The 19,541-nt window shown below is 43.4% G+C and overlaps 1 protein-coding gene across 1 annotated transcript in view; it reads left to right on the forward strand.

Moving 5' to 3' along the window:
• The first annotated feature begins 322 nt into the window (after positions 1-322).
• LOC147106242 (F-actin-capping protein subunit alpha-2) overlaps positions 323-19,541 on the forward strand; it is a 41,635-nt gene continuing 22,416 nt past the window's right edge. Inside the window, exons 1-2 of the mRNA XM_086009174.1 lie at positions 323-429; positions 18,410-18,473. Coding sequence (XP_085865300.1) covers positions 391-429; positions 18,410-18,473 — 103 coding nt within the window. The 5' untranslated portion in view covers positions 323-390. The remainder of the gene's footprint in view (positions 430-18,409; positions 18,474-19,541) is intronic.

A 19,541-nucleotide genomic window follows, 5' to 3' on the forward strand; every position in this document is an offset into this window, starting at 1 on the left:
GGAGACAAAAGACAGCTCAGATTAGGTGTGAAGTGTACTGGCAGGATGAGAGACAGCTGCCATGTGGGGGTGGAAAAAAAATATATAAGTAAAAATATAATAGGGGCCGAGGTTATGATCTGAAATTGTTGAACTCGATATTGAGTCCGGAAGACTGCAAAGTGCCTAATCAGAAGAAACCCCTATAGAGGGCGCCCTTGTACTTTCGCCCCATTCCACAACTTTGCTCCAGGAGAGGCGCGAGCGCGTGCGTCTGGCCGTGCGCGCGAGCGCGCGAGCCGAGCCTAAAGCGGCGGAGGAGGCGCGTGCGCGCGATGGAGCTTTACCCAGAATGCGGCGGGAGAGCTCGGGGCCGCGCGTCGCACTCAGTTATTTACAGCCCGGCCCAAGATGGCGGATCATGAGGAGCAGGTATCGGAGGAGGAGAAGGTACGAGCGGCCGGGGGGCGTGTTTGTGTGTCCGTGCTCGCTCACTCCCGGGCCTGCCTAGCCCAGCTCACACCCGGTCACCGGCCGGTAAAAGGTGCGAGGAACGCCGGGCGGCGGGTTGTTCAGCTCTGTTCGGCTCGGTTGTGCCCTGCCCGGGGCGGGTGGTTTTGGGCCAGACCCACTTTATTTTTAGCTTCGTGCAGCCGGACGCAGTCCTTGTAAGGTCGTCGTATGGCAGACGCCTGAGCAGTCCCCCCCAAAAAAAGCGACTGGCCTGAAGTAGGGCCTGGGGCCAGGGCTCGGGGTGGGGTCCCTGACCTCTTCCCCCTCCTCCTCGCCTCTCGGTCCCTACTGCTGTGAGACTGAGCCACAACCAGCTCACAGACCAGGCTGCTGCATTCGGGGATCCGTCCTGGGGGAGGCTGGTGAAGAGGAGAGATTCTGCCGGTCCGTTTGGGGGGCCAGTGACCGGCAGTCGGGGCGTGGCGCGGAGCAGCACCCACTGATGGCCGGTGTCCGCCTGCTTTCACCCGGCCGCTGGTGCCCTTCCCGATGCTGCTGCACTTGTTTGTAATCTCTGTACAAATTGTCACTCCGATACATACCCGATTCTATCGGCGAGGAACCTGAAGCAGCAGCTTTAGGGTAGCATAGTCAGCAAGTACTGAAGAGAATATCTAGGCTGCATTTCCCATCGTTTTTGTCTCTTCTATCTTTTAATACATTTCCTGCTGGCTAATATTACAAAGTTCTGATCTGCTAAACTCACTGGGTTTGATGTCTATTGTTCCAAGTTACCAGAAGTAACAGCTTTGCTGAAAGCTCTTTCTCTCTCTCCACCCCCCCCCCCCCCAAAAAAACAATAAGCACCATATAATCAGAATCATGTTAACTTCTGAAGGAGAGCTCTGCCAAACAGCCTGCAAAAATAGAACTGCAGGCCTTAAGTGTCAGCTGTGGCTTGGTTGGTAGCACCCTTGCCTCTTGAGTCAGATGGTTGTGGGTTCAAGTCCTGCTCCAGAGACTTGAGCATAAAAATCTAGGCTGACATTCCTGGCATGGACTCGATGGGCTGAATGGCCTCCTTCTATGACTCTATGCAATATTGAGGGAGTGCTGCAGTGTTGGAGATGCCATCTTTCAGATGAAACGTTAAACCGAGGCCCCGTCTGTCCTCTCAGGTGGACGTAAAAGATCCTATGGCACTATTCGAAGAAGAGCAGGGGAGTTATTTCTGGTGTCCTGGCCAATATTTTATCCCTCAATCAACATCACTAAAACAGGTTATCTGGTTATTATCACACTGCTGTTTGTAGGAGCTTGCTGTGTGCAAATTGGCTGCCGTGTTTCCTATATTACAACAGTGACTATACTTCAAAAGTACTTCATTGCTTTGAGATGTCATGAAAGACGCTCTATAAATACAAGTCTTTTCCATATACAGTACCTCAAATTTTGCTTTGGGTCAGAAGTTCACTGAGCATCATCCGCATTGTTTAGGATGTCATTGGGCACTTAAGTAAATTTTTTGCAACTTGATGCCAGTCATAAATTATTTTAAGACCTACAAGAGTGACTATCAAGTTAGTTAATTTCAGTTTTCCTAGTAACACTTTGTTCTTGCCACTTAAAGCCTTCATCAGAGCCTTGTACACGTTTGTTCCTGTCACATGATGTAAATAGAATGTTGACCTTCACACAAGGGAACCAAACTGTAGACCTGTGATATTCCAGTTTTGTTAAAAGTAGTTTGAGTATACTGAAGATATTTTCCTCTACTTATGGTTTAATAAGCTCTCCCGCTGTAACGCATACACTGTTTCTGTGACATCTACGTGCAAAGCAGGACAGTAGCAAATCCAATTGATTTGTTTTCCTTAACAGTTTGGGAGGGAGCAAGACAGCTTAATATAATGGTCTTTGAGAGGTTAAAAGGATTAACTGGTTAACTAAGATCAACATAATGGCTGCTTCCATATTTAAAACAAAAAGCTGAATTGTTTAAGCTTCAAATTTCTTGGTACTGTATTAGATTGCTAGAATGTGAGGCAGTACTGTTTTGTAATTTCTTTGTTCACTGCACCTGTAAATATGTGATTAACTAATGTCATGTACCAGTCTGAAGTCCTACAGGATGTTGGTTTTCGTAAGTAACATTAACATTCTTATCGCAAGCCAAGTACTATGAACTATGTCAATACAGAAATTTCAAAATCAAGTTATAAGCTGCTGGGTATAACCATTGTTTTTGTATGACTATTCAGGATGAATCCATTTTACTTGTGTACTGCAATGGAACACTGTCCAAGGTCGTCACTAAGAATTTGGTAGATTGAAATTGTGGGTGTGCTGCCTGGCATGTCATATACATGTCACATTTTCTTCCTTTTCTGTCCTCTTTCCAGTCTTTGAAATATAGTTTCATGTGCATGATGAGAGTTCACTTGCACTCCTTAGCAAGAATGAAACCGCTTTAATCACCTAAGTTAGAGAGCAGTTTCATCTGCTGAGCGACATGGGTAATTTTTGCCCCATTAATATTCAACAAACTCTATCTGTAGCTAGAGAAAGACAGAATGATGTACCACACTACTTTACTTTCAAAGCATGTCCGACTATTTGTAATTTGTAGTGTGCCATGACTGATGAGTTTAATGAACATAATGACGGTATATGTAGTATTTGAGATGAAGAATGTTTTTTCGTGCTGATTTTTAAAGGATTTGTGGATGCTCCCTAAGTTTTTTTTATTTATATTTCATGATTTGGATCACACGCTGAAATATACAGCGCTGCTTCTTAGATAAAATTGCCATCTTGCCTGACTGACTCTGTTGGTCTAGGTCTTGGGACTGTATGCTGCAGTCACAAGTATTGATCGATAGACTTTCATTTATGATCTATTGTTTGCCATTTTCTTCGCGAAGAAAATTTAGCTTTGTAAATTGCATCACGTATCCTCCTCATGGGGGAATCTATTCTAAATTTGCAGCAAACACAACTTCCCCAATCTTTAATATCGGTTTAGTGCTAATGGTGGGAAAAACTTGTCCGGAGAGAGAGAGAATTATATACAGGTAAAGAAAGATCATTGCGCCTGTCCCATCCTGCCATGGTGTAACTTCTACACACCATTTTCCCTTTTCCCTCCCACACAGCCATGCAATCTCTCAAAAGGCAATAAAAAACAGAAATGACCATCGGCCAATTTAGGGGGGAAATTTTACCCCCACTTTCCCAAAGGCAATCAAGCATGTTCCAGGAGCCCATGATGACTGAGGGATAAATCAACTAACCAAATCTAATCTGCACAGGAGTTCTATGCCCTCCAGTGTCCTATCCAAGTTGGGGGAGGTGGCCATCCCTCGGGAGTCTGGTAGTTGAAGTTGCAGTGTAAATACATCCCTTCAATTTTTTTTTAAAACTGAAACTCTCTGTTTGAAAGTCAGTCAGAAGAATTGTGTTTGCTTTACTCAATCCTGGCTATTGTGTTCTCTTTTTATAAAGATTAATTAGGAACCTTTCTTTTTCTACTTACTGTAATTATTACTGAGAATTGCTACCAGGTTTGTAGTAATGAAACAATATTCTGTGTCTGGTCTACATCATGTGACATTTATAGTCCTTCTGAGCATTGTTGACCCAATTTCTGAAAAATATATTCTTGCAGCTTTTTGTTGATATATTAGATGGTATTTATTATAGATGTTCATTTTATAATGGGCAATACTATTTTGGAAATTGGTATTTGATGAATCCATAATTGCTTTGGGATGTTTCAACTTTCAGTTGATATCAATGACACCAACAAACAAGAGGCTTAAGGGAGAGAGAGATTAGCAGCACAGCTAGAAATGCAGTAGTAAAGGAGATTCAATAGTTAAGAGGGCTTGACACACTTTGTTGGAGCCCCGACTGACAGTCCGGATGCTTCGTTGCCTGCTAGGGTAGGGGACACATTGAATAGACTGGAAAAGATTGTGCAAGGGGAGAGAGCATGCCACTAGATATCATGGTCCATGTAGGGGGGGGAAAGGCCTGAAGTCCTTCAAGGTGAATTTAGATTAGAAAATAAGCTTGGGAGCAGGATCTCATGGGCGGTCTTGTTTCCCCAGCCATGTGCTAGACTAGGGAAGGACCAGAAAATTGGAGAAATCGATGCATGGCTAACGTGTGTTAGGGAGAGGGATTCCACTTTGTTGGGTATTTGGCACCCGTTCTGATTTAGCCTGTCTGTGGCAGGTTGCTAATGTACTGGCAACATGGTTAAATAGGGAAATGACTAAGGAAAATAAAACCAACCAGGATCATCAACTAATAGATTAGGATAATAATGCAGAAAGCAATTTAGCCAGAAGGATGTGGAGTAGAGGAATAAAATCAAATGGGCTAGTTCTAAATGGGGGGAAAGACTGGAGTAAAGGTAGGGGGTAGCTTAGGCCAAAAAAAATGAAAAGGAGTTTTTTTAAAAAGGTTAAAATGCATGCGTTACAATAAACTGGGGGAATCGGAAGCAATTATTTTAGTGAAACATCTAGACTTTATAGCATTAACAGAAACCTGATGGTCAATATGGTCGGAGCGCAGGGATTTTTAAAGTGCTTGTTATATTAGATGGGGCGTATGACAGACATACAGATTGTGGGAATGAAATGGAAGGGGAAATCTTCAGTCATAGGGAGATGAACAGGTATAACTAAATTATCCTGAATGGTTTTAATTGAGACAGAGGAAATGGAGAAAAGGGAATGGAATTCCTAAAATGTGTGCATAGGATTCCTTCCTCAAGGAGTATGTTAGCCAACAAGGGAAGAGGCATTGCTAGATCTGGTTATGAGTAATGAAATAGATCAGGTAGATAAGGTAAACGTGGGTGAGCACCTTGGAGTATTGACCACAATATGACGAGGTTTAAGGTCCAACTTGGAAGGGAAAAAGTTATTACAAAAACTAGACTGGATCAGGGCAGATTTTAGAAAGTTAAGCGCACTAGCTGATGTAAGGTAGAAGGATAAATTGGCACACAGGACTCTAGAGCAACAGTGGATATTTTAAAAAGGAGATTGCCAAGTTATAGGATATGTATATTCCATTAACAAAGTAAAATGCTAGAAGTTTTATAATGCCATGGATAAATCAAGAGCTTAGGAAGCTATTAAAGTTGAAGAGGGCCTATGACGGCTCCTAAGAATAATGGAAATAACGAGAGAGAAAAAATAAGTGGTTAAGGAAAGTTTAAGAGGGAGTAGGAAGAAAATTTTTCAAAACATCTAAAGCAACAGTAAATATTTTATAAGTAAGTCAGTGAGGTGGCACCCCTAAAGAGGAGAAAATTGTCAATTTGTAGATGGTTTTAAAAATTGCAGACGTATTTAAGTACATTGCATTGGTGTTCAGCGAAGGATATTGGAGAGGTGAATTCTGAAGTGGTTGAGTGAGATTAACAATATTATGATAAAAGGAAAAATGTGGATACGTTAGTTAAGCTAAAGGCTAACAAAGCACCACGGTCCCACAGGATACATCCGAGGATCCTGAGGGAGGAAAGTGAGTACTCTAGAAACGATGTTTCGGGGCTGCATTGAGTGAATGTCGGAGGACCAGCGTGGCCAATGTAGGGCCTGTATTTTAAAGGAGGATAGATCTAATCCAGGTAATTGCAGGCCAGTTAGCTTAACATTTGTGGTAGGAAAAATTTGAGTCTTTTAATTAAGGATGAAATTACCAGATAATTAGATAAATAGAAGTAGCCAGCATGGATTTCAAAAGGGATAGTGGTGCTTGACTAACCTCAGAATTCTTGAGTTAACAGACGTCTTAGCTGGGGGGGGGAAATGCAGTGGATGTACTGTGCATGGACCTCGGGAAAGCCTTTGACACAGTACCATACGAGAGATTAATGGAGAAGATTAAGGGGTATAGAGTTTGGGGGTGGGGGGGGGGTAGAAAACTGGATTAAAAAATTGGTTAGAAAGGAGTAAACAGAGTACGAGTTGCACTTTTTTTTCAAGGTGCATTCTTGCCCAATATAAAAGTGCCTCTACAAAAGTTTTGATGGCTTTAAGCTGAGGCAGTGCTGCTTTGTACTTCACACCACACATTAAAAAAAAATGACCAGAGCAAAGCAGTAACTTGTGTTTTTGGAAGGGGCTGCTTGGAGTCGGAGGGGTGATGGGATGTGATCACCGGTGCTGCCGAGAAGATATAAAAAGAAATTAAGGTGAATTTTTGATGGTGATGTAGTCAAAGGGATTTAGGAAGGAAGTTTGAGTGTGCAGGCAAGATGATTGAAGGCTCTGTCACCATTAGTGAGCCAGGTGTTTTTGGTGGGGTGGGGGGGTGGGGGGGGGGTGGGGGGGTGGGGGGGGGGGGGGGGGGGAAGGTGCTGTCGACCATAGTTAGATGAAGAAAGCGTCTGGTGCATGACACCAGGCTAGAGAAGTTGGAAAGTAGGGAGGCCATAGAGGGATTTGCAGATGTGATGGGGAGGCAATGGAGATCAGAAAGAATTAGGTGATGAATGAGTAGGATAGGATGAAATGACTGAGTTTTGAATGAGTTGGAGTTTATGCAGGTTGGAACGTGAAGGCTCACTGACCTGAAACGTTAACTCTGTTTCTCTCTCCACGGATGCTGCCTGACCTGCTGAGTGTTTCTAGCCTTTTCTGTTATTTCAGATTTCCAGCATCTGCAGTATTTTGCTATTGTAACATTGGAAAAGTTCAGTATATAGATGACCATTTTAGTAGCAGTGAGGCAGGGATAGAAGTAGACTGTTTGAATGAAAATAAGCTGTCATAGTGACAGACTGGATATAGGGTTTGAAGCACTGGATTTCAGTGAAGCATAATGGTGTATGTATGAAATGTCATACTGTGTTCACTTGAAGCATGATGAGCCATCCAGCAGTGTTTATATATGTCCTTCCAAACTTGGTGTGCCTATATGTAATGCTGAAGTGATGTTCTGGCACAGGTAGTGGTACTGTCAGGAGGATTTTGAGGTGATGAATTAAGTTACCAAATATTGTAGTACACTGCAAATGTGACTCCTAAGTACTTGCTATTACTGGTCAAAATACACTAAGGGAAAAATGTTGTGTGTCAAAGAATCCCCCCCCCCCCCCCCCCCCTCCAGGCCTGCAGTTTTCTTAGTGTCATGTTCGGTTATACGTCCATTCATGCAGGCATCTTGCTTAAATGCCCATTCTTCAGTTATAAACCTAGACAAGTGTCAGTTGATTTGATTGTTGGGGCAGGCATCATAGCTTTATCTAATGCTCACATATACACACTTTGCAGTTCTTGTTTATTGATCAGGAATCTTTTCCTTCCCCAACATCCTAGAAAGCTCAGACATTGTAGCACACTGACCACTCCCCTCCTGAGATTAGCCAACTGAGATGAGCCGCCTTGATTTATTTATGGGGTGGGGGAGGGGGGGAGATAATTGATAAACTAATCAAACTTCAAGAGGACAAACCCCTTGGTCTGGATGGATTGGATCCATGCATATTAAAAGAAGTTAGGGAAGAGAGAGCGGCACTATTGCATGTATACACAGCTAATGTGATTCTCATTTATGAAAAGGGAGATGGAACAAGTCCAGGGAACTGTAAACTGAAACTATAATGGTGGTCAGTACAGATTCCAAAGGGAAGGTCGTGCTTGATCAACCTTACTGAATTCTTTGAATGGGTGATCTTTAAGGAGGAGATGTTCCAAGTACAGGCTAGGTACATTCCAACAAGAGGGAAGGGAACCAAAGCGAGGGTTTCTTGGATGACAAGGGAGATAGAGGAGATGATGAACCAAAAGAAGAGGGTGTATGATGCATGTCAATACTGTGGCTGCAGTGTGTACCATCTACAAGATGCACTGCAGCAACCTCCAAACCCGCAACCTCCTCTACCTAGAAGGAACAAGGGGCAGCAGGCGCATGGGAACACCACCACCTCCAATTTCACCTCCAAATCTCACCATCCTGACTTAGAAGTATATCGCCGATCCTTCATCATCACTGGGTCAAAATCCTGGAACTCCCTACCTAACAGCACTGTGGGAGTACCTTCACCATACGGATTGCAGCGGTTCAAGAAGGCAGCTCACCACCACCTTCTCCAGGGCAATTAGGGATGGGCTATAAATGCTGGCCTTGCCAGTGATGCCCACATCCCATGAACAAATAAACAAAGTGAATTCTTCAAGGGAGAACCAGACCAAATACAATAAGTTGAGAGGGGAAGTGAAGATGAAAATAAGATTGACAAAGAGAGAATAAGGGAGTAGAATGGAGGTTAACATAAAAGGGAACCCAAAAATCTTCTATCGGCATGTAAGTGGGTAGTAAGAGATGGGGTGGGGCCTAGTGGAGCCAAAGGTGGTGATATATGCTTAGAAGTGCAGGGCAAGGCTAGATTACTCAATGAATACTTTGTATTGGTTACTAAGGAGGTGGATGTTGATATATTTCTTAAGGCTAAAGGGATCAAGGGATATGGGGAGAAGGCAGGGACAGGGTACTGAATTTGGATGATCAGCCATGATCTCATTGAATGGCGGAGCAGGCTCGAGGGGCCGAATGGCCTACTCCTGCTCCTATCTTCTATGTTTCTAAAATATCGGTAGAAGTGGAAAAGGTAGAAGCAATGGAAGGGGTGGAAATTGATGGACAGGATGTACTAGAAAGGCTGGGTATGCTTAGAGTGGACAAGTCGCCTGGTCCAGATGGCTTGCATCTCAGGTTGCTAGGGGAATTGGGGGAGGAGATAGCGCAAGGGCTTGCCATAATTTTCCAATCTTCCCTAGATGCGGGGGAGGTGCCTGAGGACTGGAAAGTGACAAATGTGACACCATTGTTCAAAGGGTGTAAGGACAATCCTAGTAACTGCAGTTTAACATCAGTGGTGGGTAAAGTTTTAGAAACAATAATCAAGGAAAAAATTAACGGGCACTTGGAGAGGTTTAAGCTAATTAAGGAGAGCCAACACGGGTTTGTAAAAGGCAGATCGTGTTTTGACTAATCACATTGAATTTTTTGATGAAGGGAATGCAATGGATATTGTCTACATGGATTTTCGGAAGGCGTTTGACAAAGTACCACATAGAAGGCTGGCTAACAAAATTAAGGCTCATGAAATAGGTGGGTCAGTGGCAGCTTGGATAAGGAATTGGCTTAAGCATAGAAAACAGTGAGTTGTGGTAAATGGCTGTTTTTCAGACTGGAGGATGGTACAGTGGTGTTCCCCAAGGGTCAGTGCTGGGGCCACTTTTTTTTGATATATATAAATGACCTGGATATTGGAATACTGAGTAGAATTTCTAAGTTTGCCGATGACCCCAAACTTGGGGGTGTGGCAAACAGTGAGGATGATACCAATCGACTGCAGCAGGACATAGAAAGGCTAGCAAAATGGGCAGACAAGTGGCAGATGGAATTTAATAGAGAAGTGTGAGGTGATGCATTTTGGCAGAAGGAACAGGGCGAGGCAATATACACTTAATGGCACAGTTTTAAAGAGTGTGCAGGGACAGAGGGACCTGGGAGTTAATGTGCATAGGTCCCTGAATGTGGTAAGGACCTATTGAGAGAGTGGTTAACAAAACATATGGGATATTGGGCTTCATAAATAGAGGTATTGAGTACAAAAGTAGAGAAGTTATGCTGAATCTTTATAAAGCACTGGTTAGGCCACAACTGGAGTATTGTGCCCAGTTCTGGTCACCACACTTTAGGAAGGATGTGAAGGCCCTTCAGAGGGTGCAGAGGAGATCTACCAGAATGGTTCTGGGGATGGGGGAATCTTAGCTACAAGGACAGGTTGGAGAAGCTGGATTTGTTTTCATTAGAGCAAAGGTGGTTGAGGGGTGATTTGATAGAGGTGTACAAGTTTGACGGATTTGGATAGGCTAGACTGGGAAAGGTTGTTCCCACTAGTTGGTACAAGGACTAGGGGACACAGATTTAAAGTTTTGGGCAAGCGATACAGGGGGGGATGTGAGGGAAAACTTTTTTACACAACGAGTGGTGAGGACCTGGAATTTGCTACCGACGAAAGTGATGGAAGAGGGGAGACACAATGGGGTCGATTTTCATTCAGCAGTCGGGAAGGAGGCGGGACAACAACTTTCGTGTTTTAGTCCTGCCTCCATTGAGATGCGGCCAATCCACGCGATTTTCCCTTGATTGACCTTGTTAAGCCCGCCCAGCGGGCTCAGCAGGCCAATTAAGGGCCACTCGGCAACAGGTGACGTCACAGACTGAAATTTCATGTCAAGACATGTTGGCAGATGAAATATCAGTGTTTCACAGCTGTTTGAAGCTGTCAAACACTGACGGTCTTCTAACCTGAGTCCTTCTCCACAGACTCAGTTAGAAATCTCGCCGGCACTGAAAGCTGTCACTTTTGACAGCTCGCGGCCATTCAGCTTTCCGTGCCGGCTGAATGATGGACTCCCGAAGCCTAGAGGAAGGAAGGCTGTAAAGGTAGTAAAGGTAATTTAAAGTTCTTTACACACTTTAGACACACCACACACACTTACCTTTGCACTCATGCACCCATCACTCACCTGAACACCGACATCTGGACCCCTCCAAGTCCTTCAACCCGACAGCCCGCCTCCTCTAACTTGCGTGGTTTGGAGCCGTCTGGAATCCCACACGACAACCTTCAAAATAGGGATTAGGCTAAAAACTGCCTGTTAACTATCTGTTAACAGGCAGGTAATTGGCACTAATCCCTTCCCATCTCGGGTCAGCGGGTCCCAGTGCGGGGTGGGTACCCGCCTCCTTTGAAACTTGCGTGGAGGCGGGATGGTGTCGGGACCCCCGAATTTGGGATTTTTGCCCGCCTCACGGCACACTGAAAATTGACCCCAATGTTTTCAAGGGGAGACTGGATAGGCACTTGAGGGAAATAAACTTGCAGGGCTACGGGGATAGAGCGGGGGAATGGGACTGACTGATTGCTCGAGAGAGCCGGCACGGACGCGATGGGCTGAATGGCCTCCTTCTGTGCCGTATGATTCTGACTCTAAGTAACAGGGCAGATATGGGTAATGCAGTAGATGTAATATATTTGGATTTCCAAAAAGCCTTTGATAAGGTACCACATAGGAGACTCATGGCTAAGGTCAGAACATGTAGCAGAATGGCTAGCAAGCTGGATGCAAAACAGAAAACAGATTGGGAATTTGTATTCCACGAGGATCAGTGCTAGGACCACTGTTGTTCACTATTTGCATAAATGATTTGGGCTCAGGAATTGGACGTACAATTTCAAAATTTGAGGATGACACCAAATTGGGGGTGTAGTTAATACAGAGGGGGACTGCGACAAAATACAGCAAAGAAGCACTGAGGTTTCTTTCTAGAGGGGTAGAATTGAAAAGCAAAGAAGTTATGTTAAACTTGTATAGAACCTTGGTTAGACCACACTTGGAGTACTGTGAACAGTTCTGGTCTCCATATTATATGACGGAAATAAAGGCACTGGAGAAGGTGCAAAAAAAATTTACTAGAATGATACAGAACTGAGGTTATACTGATCAGGAAAAACTGAACAGGCTGGGGGGGTCTTTTTTCTCTAGAATAGAGAAGACTGAGGGGTGACCTGATTGAGATCTTTAAGATTATGAAAGGGTTTGATAGTATTGATGTAGACAAGATGTTTCCACTTGCAGGCGAGACCAGAACTAGGGCCATAAATATGAGAGTCACTAATAAATCCATTGGGAAATTCAGGAGAAACTTCTTCACCCAGACAGTGGTTAGAATGTGGAACTTGCTACCACAAGGAGTAGTCGGGGCAAATATCATAGATGCATTCAAGGGGAAGCTAGATAAGCACTTGAGGAAGAAAGGAATAGAAGGATATGTTGATGGAGTTAGTTGAAGTGGGGTTGGAAGAGGCTCATGTGGTGCATAAACACTGGCATGAACCTGTTGGGCTGAATAGCCTGTTTCTGTGCTGTTAAATACTTTAATACATTTTAGCTAGCTGGAACGAATTACATAGAAACAGGCCATTCAGCCCTTGAGGTCCATGCTGATGTTTATGCTCCACACGAGCCTCCTCCCACTTTACTTCATCACCTTATCAACATATCCTTCTATCCCTTTCTCCCTCATTTTGCAAGGAGTACGGGCAGGGAAGTGGCTTTGAGCCCAAGATCAGCCATGATCTTATTGAATGGCGGAGCAGGCTCGAGGGGCCAAATGGCCTATTCCTGCTCCTATTTCTTATGTTATATTTACTTATCTAGCTTCCCATTAAATGCTTCTATGCTATTCATCTCAACTACTCCATTTGGTAGCAGAGCAACATGATAATAGAACAACAGCATGTATTTATATAGTGCCTTTAACATACAAAACGCTCCACGGCACTTTACAGAGGAGTAACGGGAATGGGACCTCAAGTCAGGGAAGAGAAATTAAGGTAAAGGAAAGCTTGGGAGAAAAGACTCTTGACTGTCGACCTCCAAAGTGGGCTTTGTTCATTTAGAGGTATAGACTTGAAGGTGATGTGATTTGAGGTTTTTTAAATGATAAAGGGAATAGATTCCGTTTGGCTGAACAGGTTATTTGGGCTAGATAAATATGGAGGCACTAAACGGGCAATGGTATAAAATATAGTTAGCTAGATCTCAAAATATTTCTTTTTAGTGAGTCATTGACCTCTGAAATTTGCAAAACATGCACTAAGTGTGGATTCTTTATGTATTGAAGGGTGGAAGGTAAAGAAATGTATGTTTAACTGCTGTACTGTTTACTGTTCACTTGTTTTATGTAATTAAAACTTTGTTGGTCCAAAACCTGTGTCTCGATTTGATAAGAGTGCATATCCAATCCTCTGGAAGAGAGGAGAATCATGTGGTACAATCCAATAGCTGGTCTACAGAGTATGAATTCTCTGTTCGATGCCTGGGTCTCGCTATCATTTACCTAAACATCATGAGGCCTGTTGACAGCAGTGCCTGGTCACACTGAACCTGAAGATACCTAGTGTACAAACCCCAAAACATGACTAGGGCAGAGGACTCTTGAGGAGGGGGGCTCGGGAGTCTAAGTGAAGGTTTAAGTCACCAAGGGTCAGGAGTTGCTCAATGCAAAGGCAAAAGGAGAAGATATTTCTGAGCACGTTGGTATGGAGTTTGGAAGGGTGGTAAACAAGGGATGGAACAGGGGGGAGATGCTGCAAGGAGACTGGTGCCTGAGGAATAGGGTAAGAAATCAGCTTATTTTGGTGATTGAGGCTACCCCACCACCATGGTGATTTGGATGGGACAAATAATGGGCAGTATTGGGCAGAAAATGAAGGGGAAGGAATTGCCCCTTGAGCCATGTCTCAATTAATGCCAGAATATCGATGGGCTTATCCAGGGCTAATCTGACTAGCCTCTCCAAAATATGAAATGTATGCTCCTGATTAAGTTTTCAATCATAGTTTGATTATGATGGTTAAATGATCCAAAATTAGCATCTAGTCTAAATATTGGAAGTGTTTATAGAATGTGTTTTGGTGTTTGGATTTTCCTTTTTAAATGTTAAACAGATGGTGTTTGCAACACATTGGTACCATGGGATCTTTTATGTCAATATTCAAGAAAGAACTGGGGGCTCTCCCAAAGTCCTGGCCAATATTTATCCCTCAGTCAACATCACTAAATCCGATTATCTGGTCATTATCTCATTGTTTGTGTGACCTTGCTGTGTGCAAATTGACTCTCTTGTTTCCCTACATTACAACGGTGCCGATACTGCAGAAATATTTAATTGGCTGTAAAGTGCTTCAAGACATTGAGGTCATGAAAGGCAATATATAAATGCATGTTCTTTAAGAAACTTAATATAGTTTTGAGGTAGAAAATCTGTTTGTGGGATATTCTAGCTTTAGTTGTCACTGCAACATTTTACCCAAGTAATGAATATGCTGTAGTTGAAAGCAAATCTGAATAAGTGACTCTTCCCCCTTTTGGAACAGTGTCCTTTTAAAGTTATTAAATCTTGTCCACTCAGGCACGAGAGGACACATCCCCTCCCCCCCCCCCCCCCCCCCCCCCCACATACAGGAAACTCTCGTTTAAACGGCACCTAAATATTCAGAATTCTCTATTAACCGGCAAAATTCATACCCCGAAAACAACACCTCAATAACCGGAAATGTTGCCGAGTCTGAGTCACCCGCGGTGGCCGAGTTAGTCAGTGGGGTAGTTCTCCAAACTGCCACTACTCGGCTTCTTGGCGCTGTCGGAAGTCCGAACACCTCAATAACAGGAGTCTGACTCTCCCGCGCTGCCGGTAGTCTCTTCCGATCTGCCATTTTTCTGTTTAAGTTTTGTTTTACTGTTAAGTAATTAGAGTTATGGATTACCCTCAACTGGCAGTACTTAATCAAGCATCTTCCACCATCCATTTAACACAACATTCTGTAGGTGAATACCCAATTACTGTATACTGCACACTTCTTGATTTTTTTAAATTTTTGTTTGTTAAAAATAGCCTCGGTAGATAACCCTCTCCGTCATCCGGAATTTTTAATCAATCGGCACCATCCCGGTCCCATCGGTGCCGGATACCAAAGAGTTTCCTGTATTTATAAAGCACCTTTAACAGAGAACACCCCTGTGGTGCTTCAGAGAGAAAGCATTTTTAAAAAGAGCTCGACGATGTTCAATCCTTTACCCTAACGGGAGAGTTAAGAAAGGTGGCCAAAGGTCAGGTCAAGACGTTGCGTTTTGAGAGAGTTTTTAAAGGCAGAGGGGATTTGAGGAGACAGTTGAAGACTAGAGCTGAGGCAGCTGAAGGCACACACAAAACCACAGTTGGAGGACCAGAAGGCACAGGAGGAGATGCAAGGGTGGAGGAGGGTCAATAATGAGTGTGGAATTTGAACAGGAGAACCAGGATTTTAAATTCAATGTGTTGGGGGAAAGGGGGCCAAAAATGAAGCACAGAATGGAGTAATTGGATTTAGTGCGTGACAAGGTGCCAGCTGCTGAGCTTTGGTCTCGAGGCGGCAAACGGGTAAATTTCAGTGGCGGTGGGGCAGAGGAAGACCAGTGTTGGAGAAGTGCAGGTAAACGGTCTTGGAGATGGGTAGGACGTGGGGTTTGAAGTCTGGCTTGGAGTCAAACAGGATGCCAAGGTTTTGCATGGTCTGGTTCAGCCTGAGTGAGGGTGATTGCTACCAATTCTCTGAAATATGTATATTTAGATTCTGGACCCCAGGTTCACTTACATTTTGCCTAAGTAGACCCACATTTAAATTACCCTGCTTTAAAAGATCCACAAATAACCTTTGTGCCACCACACTCTCCCCCATTTGTAACTCGGAGAAAAAAACTGCGGGGGAGTGGGACTAACTGGATTGCTCTTTGAAAGAGCTGGCACAGACTCGATGGGCCGAATGGCCTCCTTCTGTGCTGCACTATTCTATGATTCCTCAGCCCTCGAGACATACAGCAGCACTGCTTTCAACTTTAAAATGCAGTTTGCTGGACCACCTTTATATTGTAATAATGTTAAAAAAGCTGAAGACTGCTGGCTGGCAGTGGACCTCTGCTCAGTGTTTTAAGTATGCTTTTGCAGAGCTCTACTTTTCCCTTATTACAGCTCAATATGTAGCCAGCAGTACAACATGATGCACCACTCAAAGCAGATATTGGCCCTGCATGGTACCTGCATTATAACTACAGCATAATATGCACATTTAGGACTCCGAACAGACATCTTGATGAACCAGTATCAAACATTCATTATCTTTGGTCAAAGCTGCTTTTGAAAATATTCTCAGAATAGGCAAGTCCCAAGACTCATCTATGATGAGTTACTATTTGCAGCCAGGATGGCAGCAAAGGTGTGCTAATTGGCCTAAACAACCCAGGTTAAGGTGGATGGCAATAGATCAAGTGTACAGCAGCCAACTGTTCTCCAATAACCTGCCTTGCTATATGCGTATATGGACTTCCGTTGAGCACAGGATCAGGCTCATCTGCAACGCTCCTTGTTGCTATATAATCCACTGATGCATAATGATCACTTGGATGAAAGCACTGAAATGCACCATGCTGATAATGATGTGAATAGTGTCATATAACTTACCTATGCAAAACCCTCTAGCTCCCTTTCCGGATCAAGTAAACCTCCTGTTCCCTCCTTGGTAAAAGCTAAGGCAAAAAAATATTTAGCACTTTGCAGCCTGTGGGGCATAGTTGTCGAGCCCTCACCCGATCCCACTTTCAGTGGCCCTACTCCATCCCTAGTTTTTCTTTTTCTTTAAAAAAAAAACAACTTCTTACCCTTTTCTTGCCATATTCAATTCAAAATTTTTCTTTGCCATTCTGGTGCCTTTTTTACACTCCTGGTGTGCTCTTTGTCATTGCACCCGTCTTAATTCTGTGCCATTTTTCTTCATGGCCTTCAATGCATTTATTTTCTTCTTTACAAGTTCTTTGGCCATCCCGTCAACCAGGCAGGAGTGCCTTTTAAGCTAGGTACCTTTGATTTGCATGGGTACACATTGGTCTATTCAGAATTACCTTGAAGGAGCTTTAGTTTCTCCACTACCCTAGCTATATTCAAACCTGCCAAGCCTACTCTGAAGACTTCTCAAGCATAGAACATTGGTTCTCTTAAACCCAAACAAAATTGCCAAATTTTTAGAATCACTCCAATCCTTGTAATGTCAAATGTGATCACATTATGTTCCCTGGTACTTAAAGCCTCAACCACCTTTATGCTGGGGATTTGATTGTCCAATTACTTAATAAAATCCAGGGTTTTTTCTCCCCTTGGCCTCTTTTACAAAGTGATCCATTAACTCTAGAAATCCCTTCCCCATCTTGCCTGTACAGATATTATCCCTGTCAATTTCTGGCAAGTTAAAATTTCCAACTACTATAGTTGACCCCTTATTAGTTACCTTTCTCATCTCATCGCACAATTCCAGATCAAGGCTTTCACTCCGGCCTGGTACTATTGTTGGGTTCAAACAACAGCCCATGGCTTCAGTTTTATACTTGGCCAAATTTCACAAAATTAGAATACTTTTGAAGGTTTAATTTATCAATTCATTTGAAGATGGAGTGAGAATTCACATACTTGAGACTAGAAACGTATGATTCCTGTTTGAGGCGAATAGTGTGGGTGAGGGGGTTATCTTAGACACAGTTCTTGTGCTCAGGCACTCTTAAAGTGTCATGGGTTTCAGCCATGGCTCAGTGGCAGCATACTCGAGTCAGAACCTTGTGGATTCAAGTCCCACTCCAGAGGTTTGAGCATATAATTTAGACTGACACTTCAATGCCGTACTGAGGGAGTGCTGTCTTTCAGATGAGACATTAAACTGAGTCCCAGTCTGCCTGCTCAGGTGGGCATAAAAGATTCCATGATACTATTTGACGAGCAGGGAGTTTTCTTGGTGTCCTGGCCAATATTTATCTTTCAACCAACATCACTTAAAACAGATTACCTGGTTATCATTGCTGTTTGTGGGACTTTGCTGTGTGCAAACTGGCTGCTGCACTTCCCTACATTACAACACTAACTACAAAAGTAATTTATTGGTTATAAGGCGCTGTATAAATGCAAGTTCTTTTTCCCCCTTCAGTAGTAGCACCATAGCAGTGTTCGACCCGAAATGTCAACTCAAATTTCTCTCCACGGATGTTGCCTGACCTGCTGAGTTTTTCCAGCATTTTCTGTTATATAGGAATACAGTTGCTGTTAATGAAACCTGATTCATTTTCCTCTTCATTTTGGTATTTTATAAATGATCAATAATATGTTAAAGGTTACAAAATGATAAATAGATGAGCCATTTAATTCAATGAAGACTTGCTTTAATAAAATTCCAATATCATTTTTCCTACCAAAATTGTCCTAGATTAAGATTTGTAGGAACATAAAAGTTAAGCTATTTTAGACTTGACTGCAAGTTGTGGATGAAAATTAATTAGAAACTCTCTTTTAATTACAGGTGCGCATAGCAGCAAACTTCATTATTCATGCTCCACCAGGAGAATTCAATGAAGTTTTTAATGGTAAGTTCTGTTAAATTGCTTATAAGGTGACTACTTTATTTCTTTATTTGTAAGGCTACAACGTGAGTGTGAGATTGTTAACTCTTAATTATGGTTGAGAATTAATGAATGCAAGTTTGCAGGAAACCACAGCATGACCATTCTGTATTTACAGTAGTGAGCATATAAGATTGTGGAAATATAGCATGGTAACCTAGTGTGTTTGCATGCCAGCATATTGCACCACACAGATGCGTTTCAAGTTCCTGTCAAGCTGCTTGTGTGAAGGGAAAAGGCATAGTCTTTCAGAAGAGGGAGGGAATGTGGGCTGTGCTATTCTTGTCTTGGTGGTAGTTCATCAATATTGCACGTCTGGGAATGGGTTTTCTGCTCTCCTGATTGTGGTAAACCACTGTTATAGTTATCACTGTATATTGTTCTCACTGTTCTCACTGTCACATCACTACACGAGGTCGCCTCTTGTCGCACTGTTATACCTGGGCTGACCACCTCCGACTCCGCCCATTACCTGCCCAGGTATAAAGGTAGCTGACTGGCTAGTATTCCTCCCTGTTGGATCGGATCACCCACGAGGGTGGGCTCTGTTATTTAGCCAATAAAAACCTTCAGTTACGTTCTTAACTCGTCGCCTTTTATTGGACTAATTGATAGGCATATCAATTTTATTGACTAAATTTTAAAGATGTCTGATAATGAACAGCAACAGCAAGGAGCTCACCCAGCAGCACAGCAACAGCAGCCTCCAGACAACGGGCCACACCAGCCGGCTTGGCTGCAAGCCTTGAAACCACCATACCTGGATCTAAACCCACAGGCACCAAACTCAGCCAACGACTTCAAACACTGGCTGGACTGCTTCGAATCGTACCTGGAGGAAGCCGTCGTCCCTCAGAGATCCAAACTAAGAGTCCTGAAAGCCCAAGCGAGCCCGAGAGTATATACACTCATCCAGGACATGACTACGTACGACGACGCCATCAACCTACTGAAACAGCAGTACCGGAGCCCGGTAAACTACATGTACACTAGGCATCTCTTAAGATCTCGCCAGCAACAGCCAGGAGAATC

The sequence above is a fragment of the Somniosus microcephalus genome, chromosome 16, assembly GCF_052327205.1.
Source record: "Somniosus microcephalus isolate GS21.2 chromosome 16, FLI_Smic_1.0, whole genome shotgun sequence".
Taxonomy (NCBI): Eukaryota; Metazoa; Chordata; class Chondrichthyes; order Squaliformes; family Somniosidae; genus Somniosus; species Somniosus microcephalus.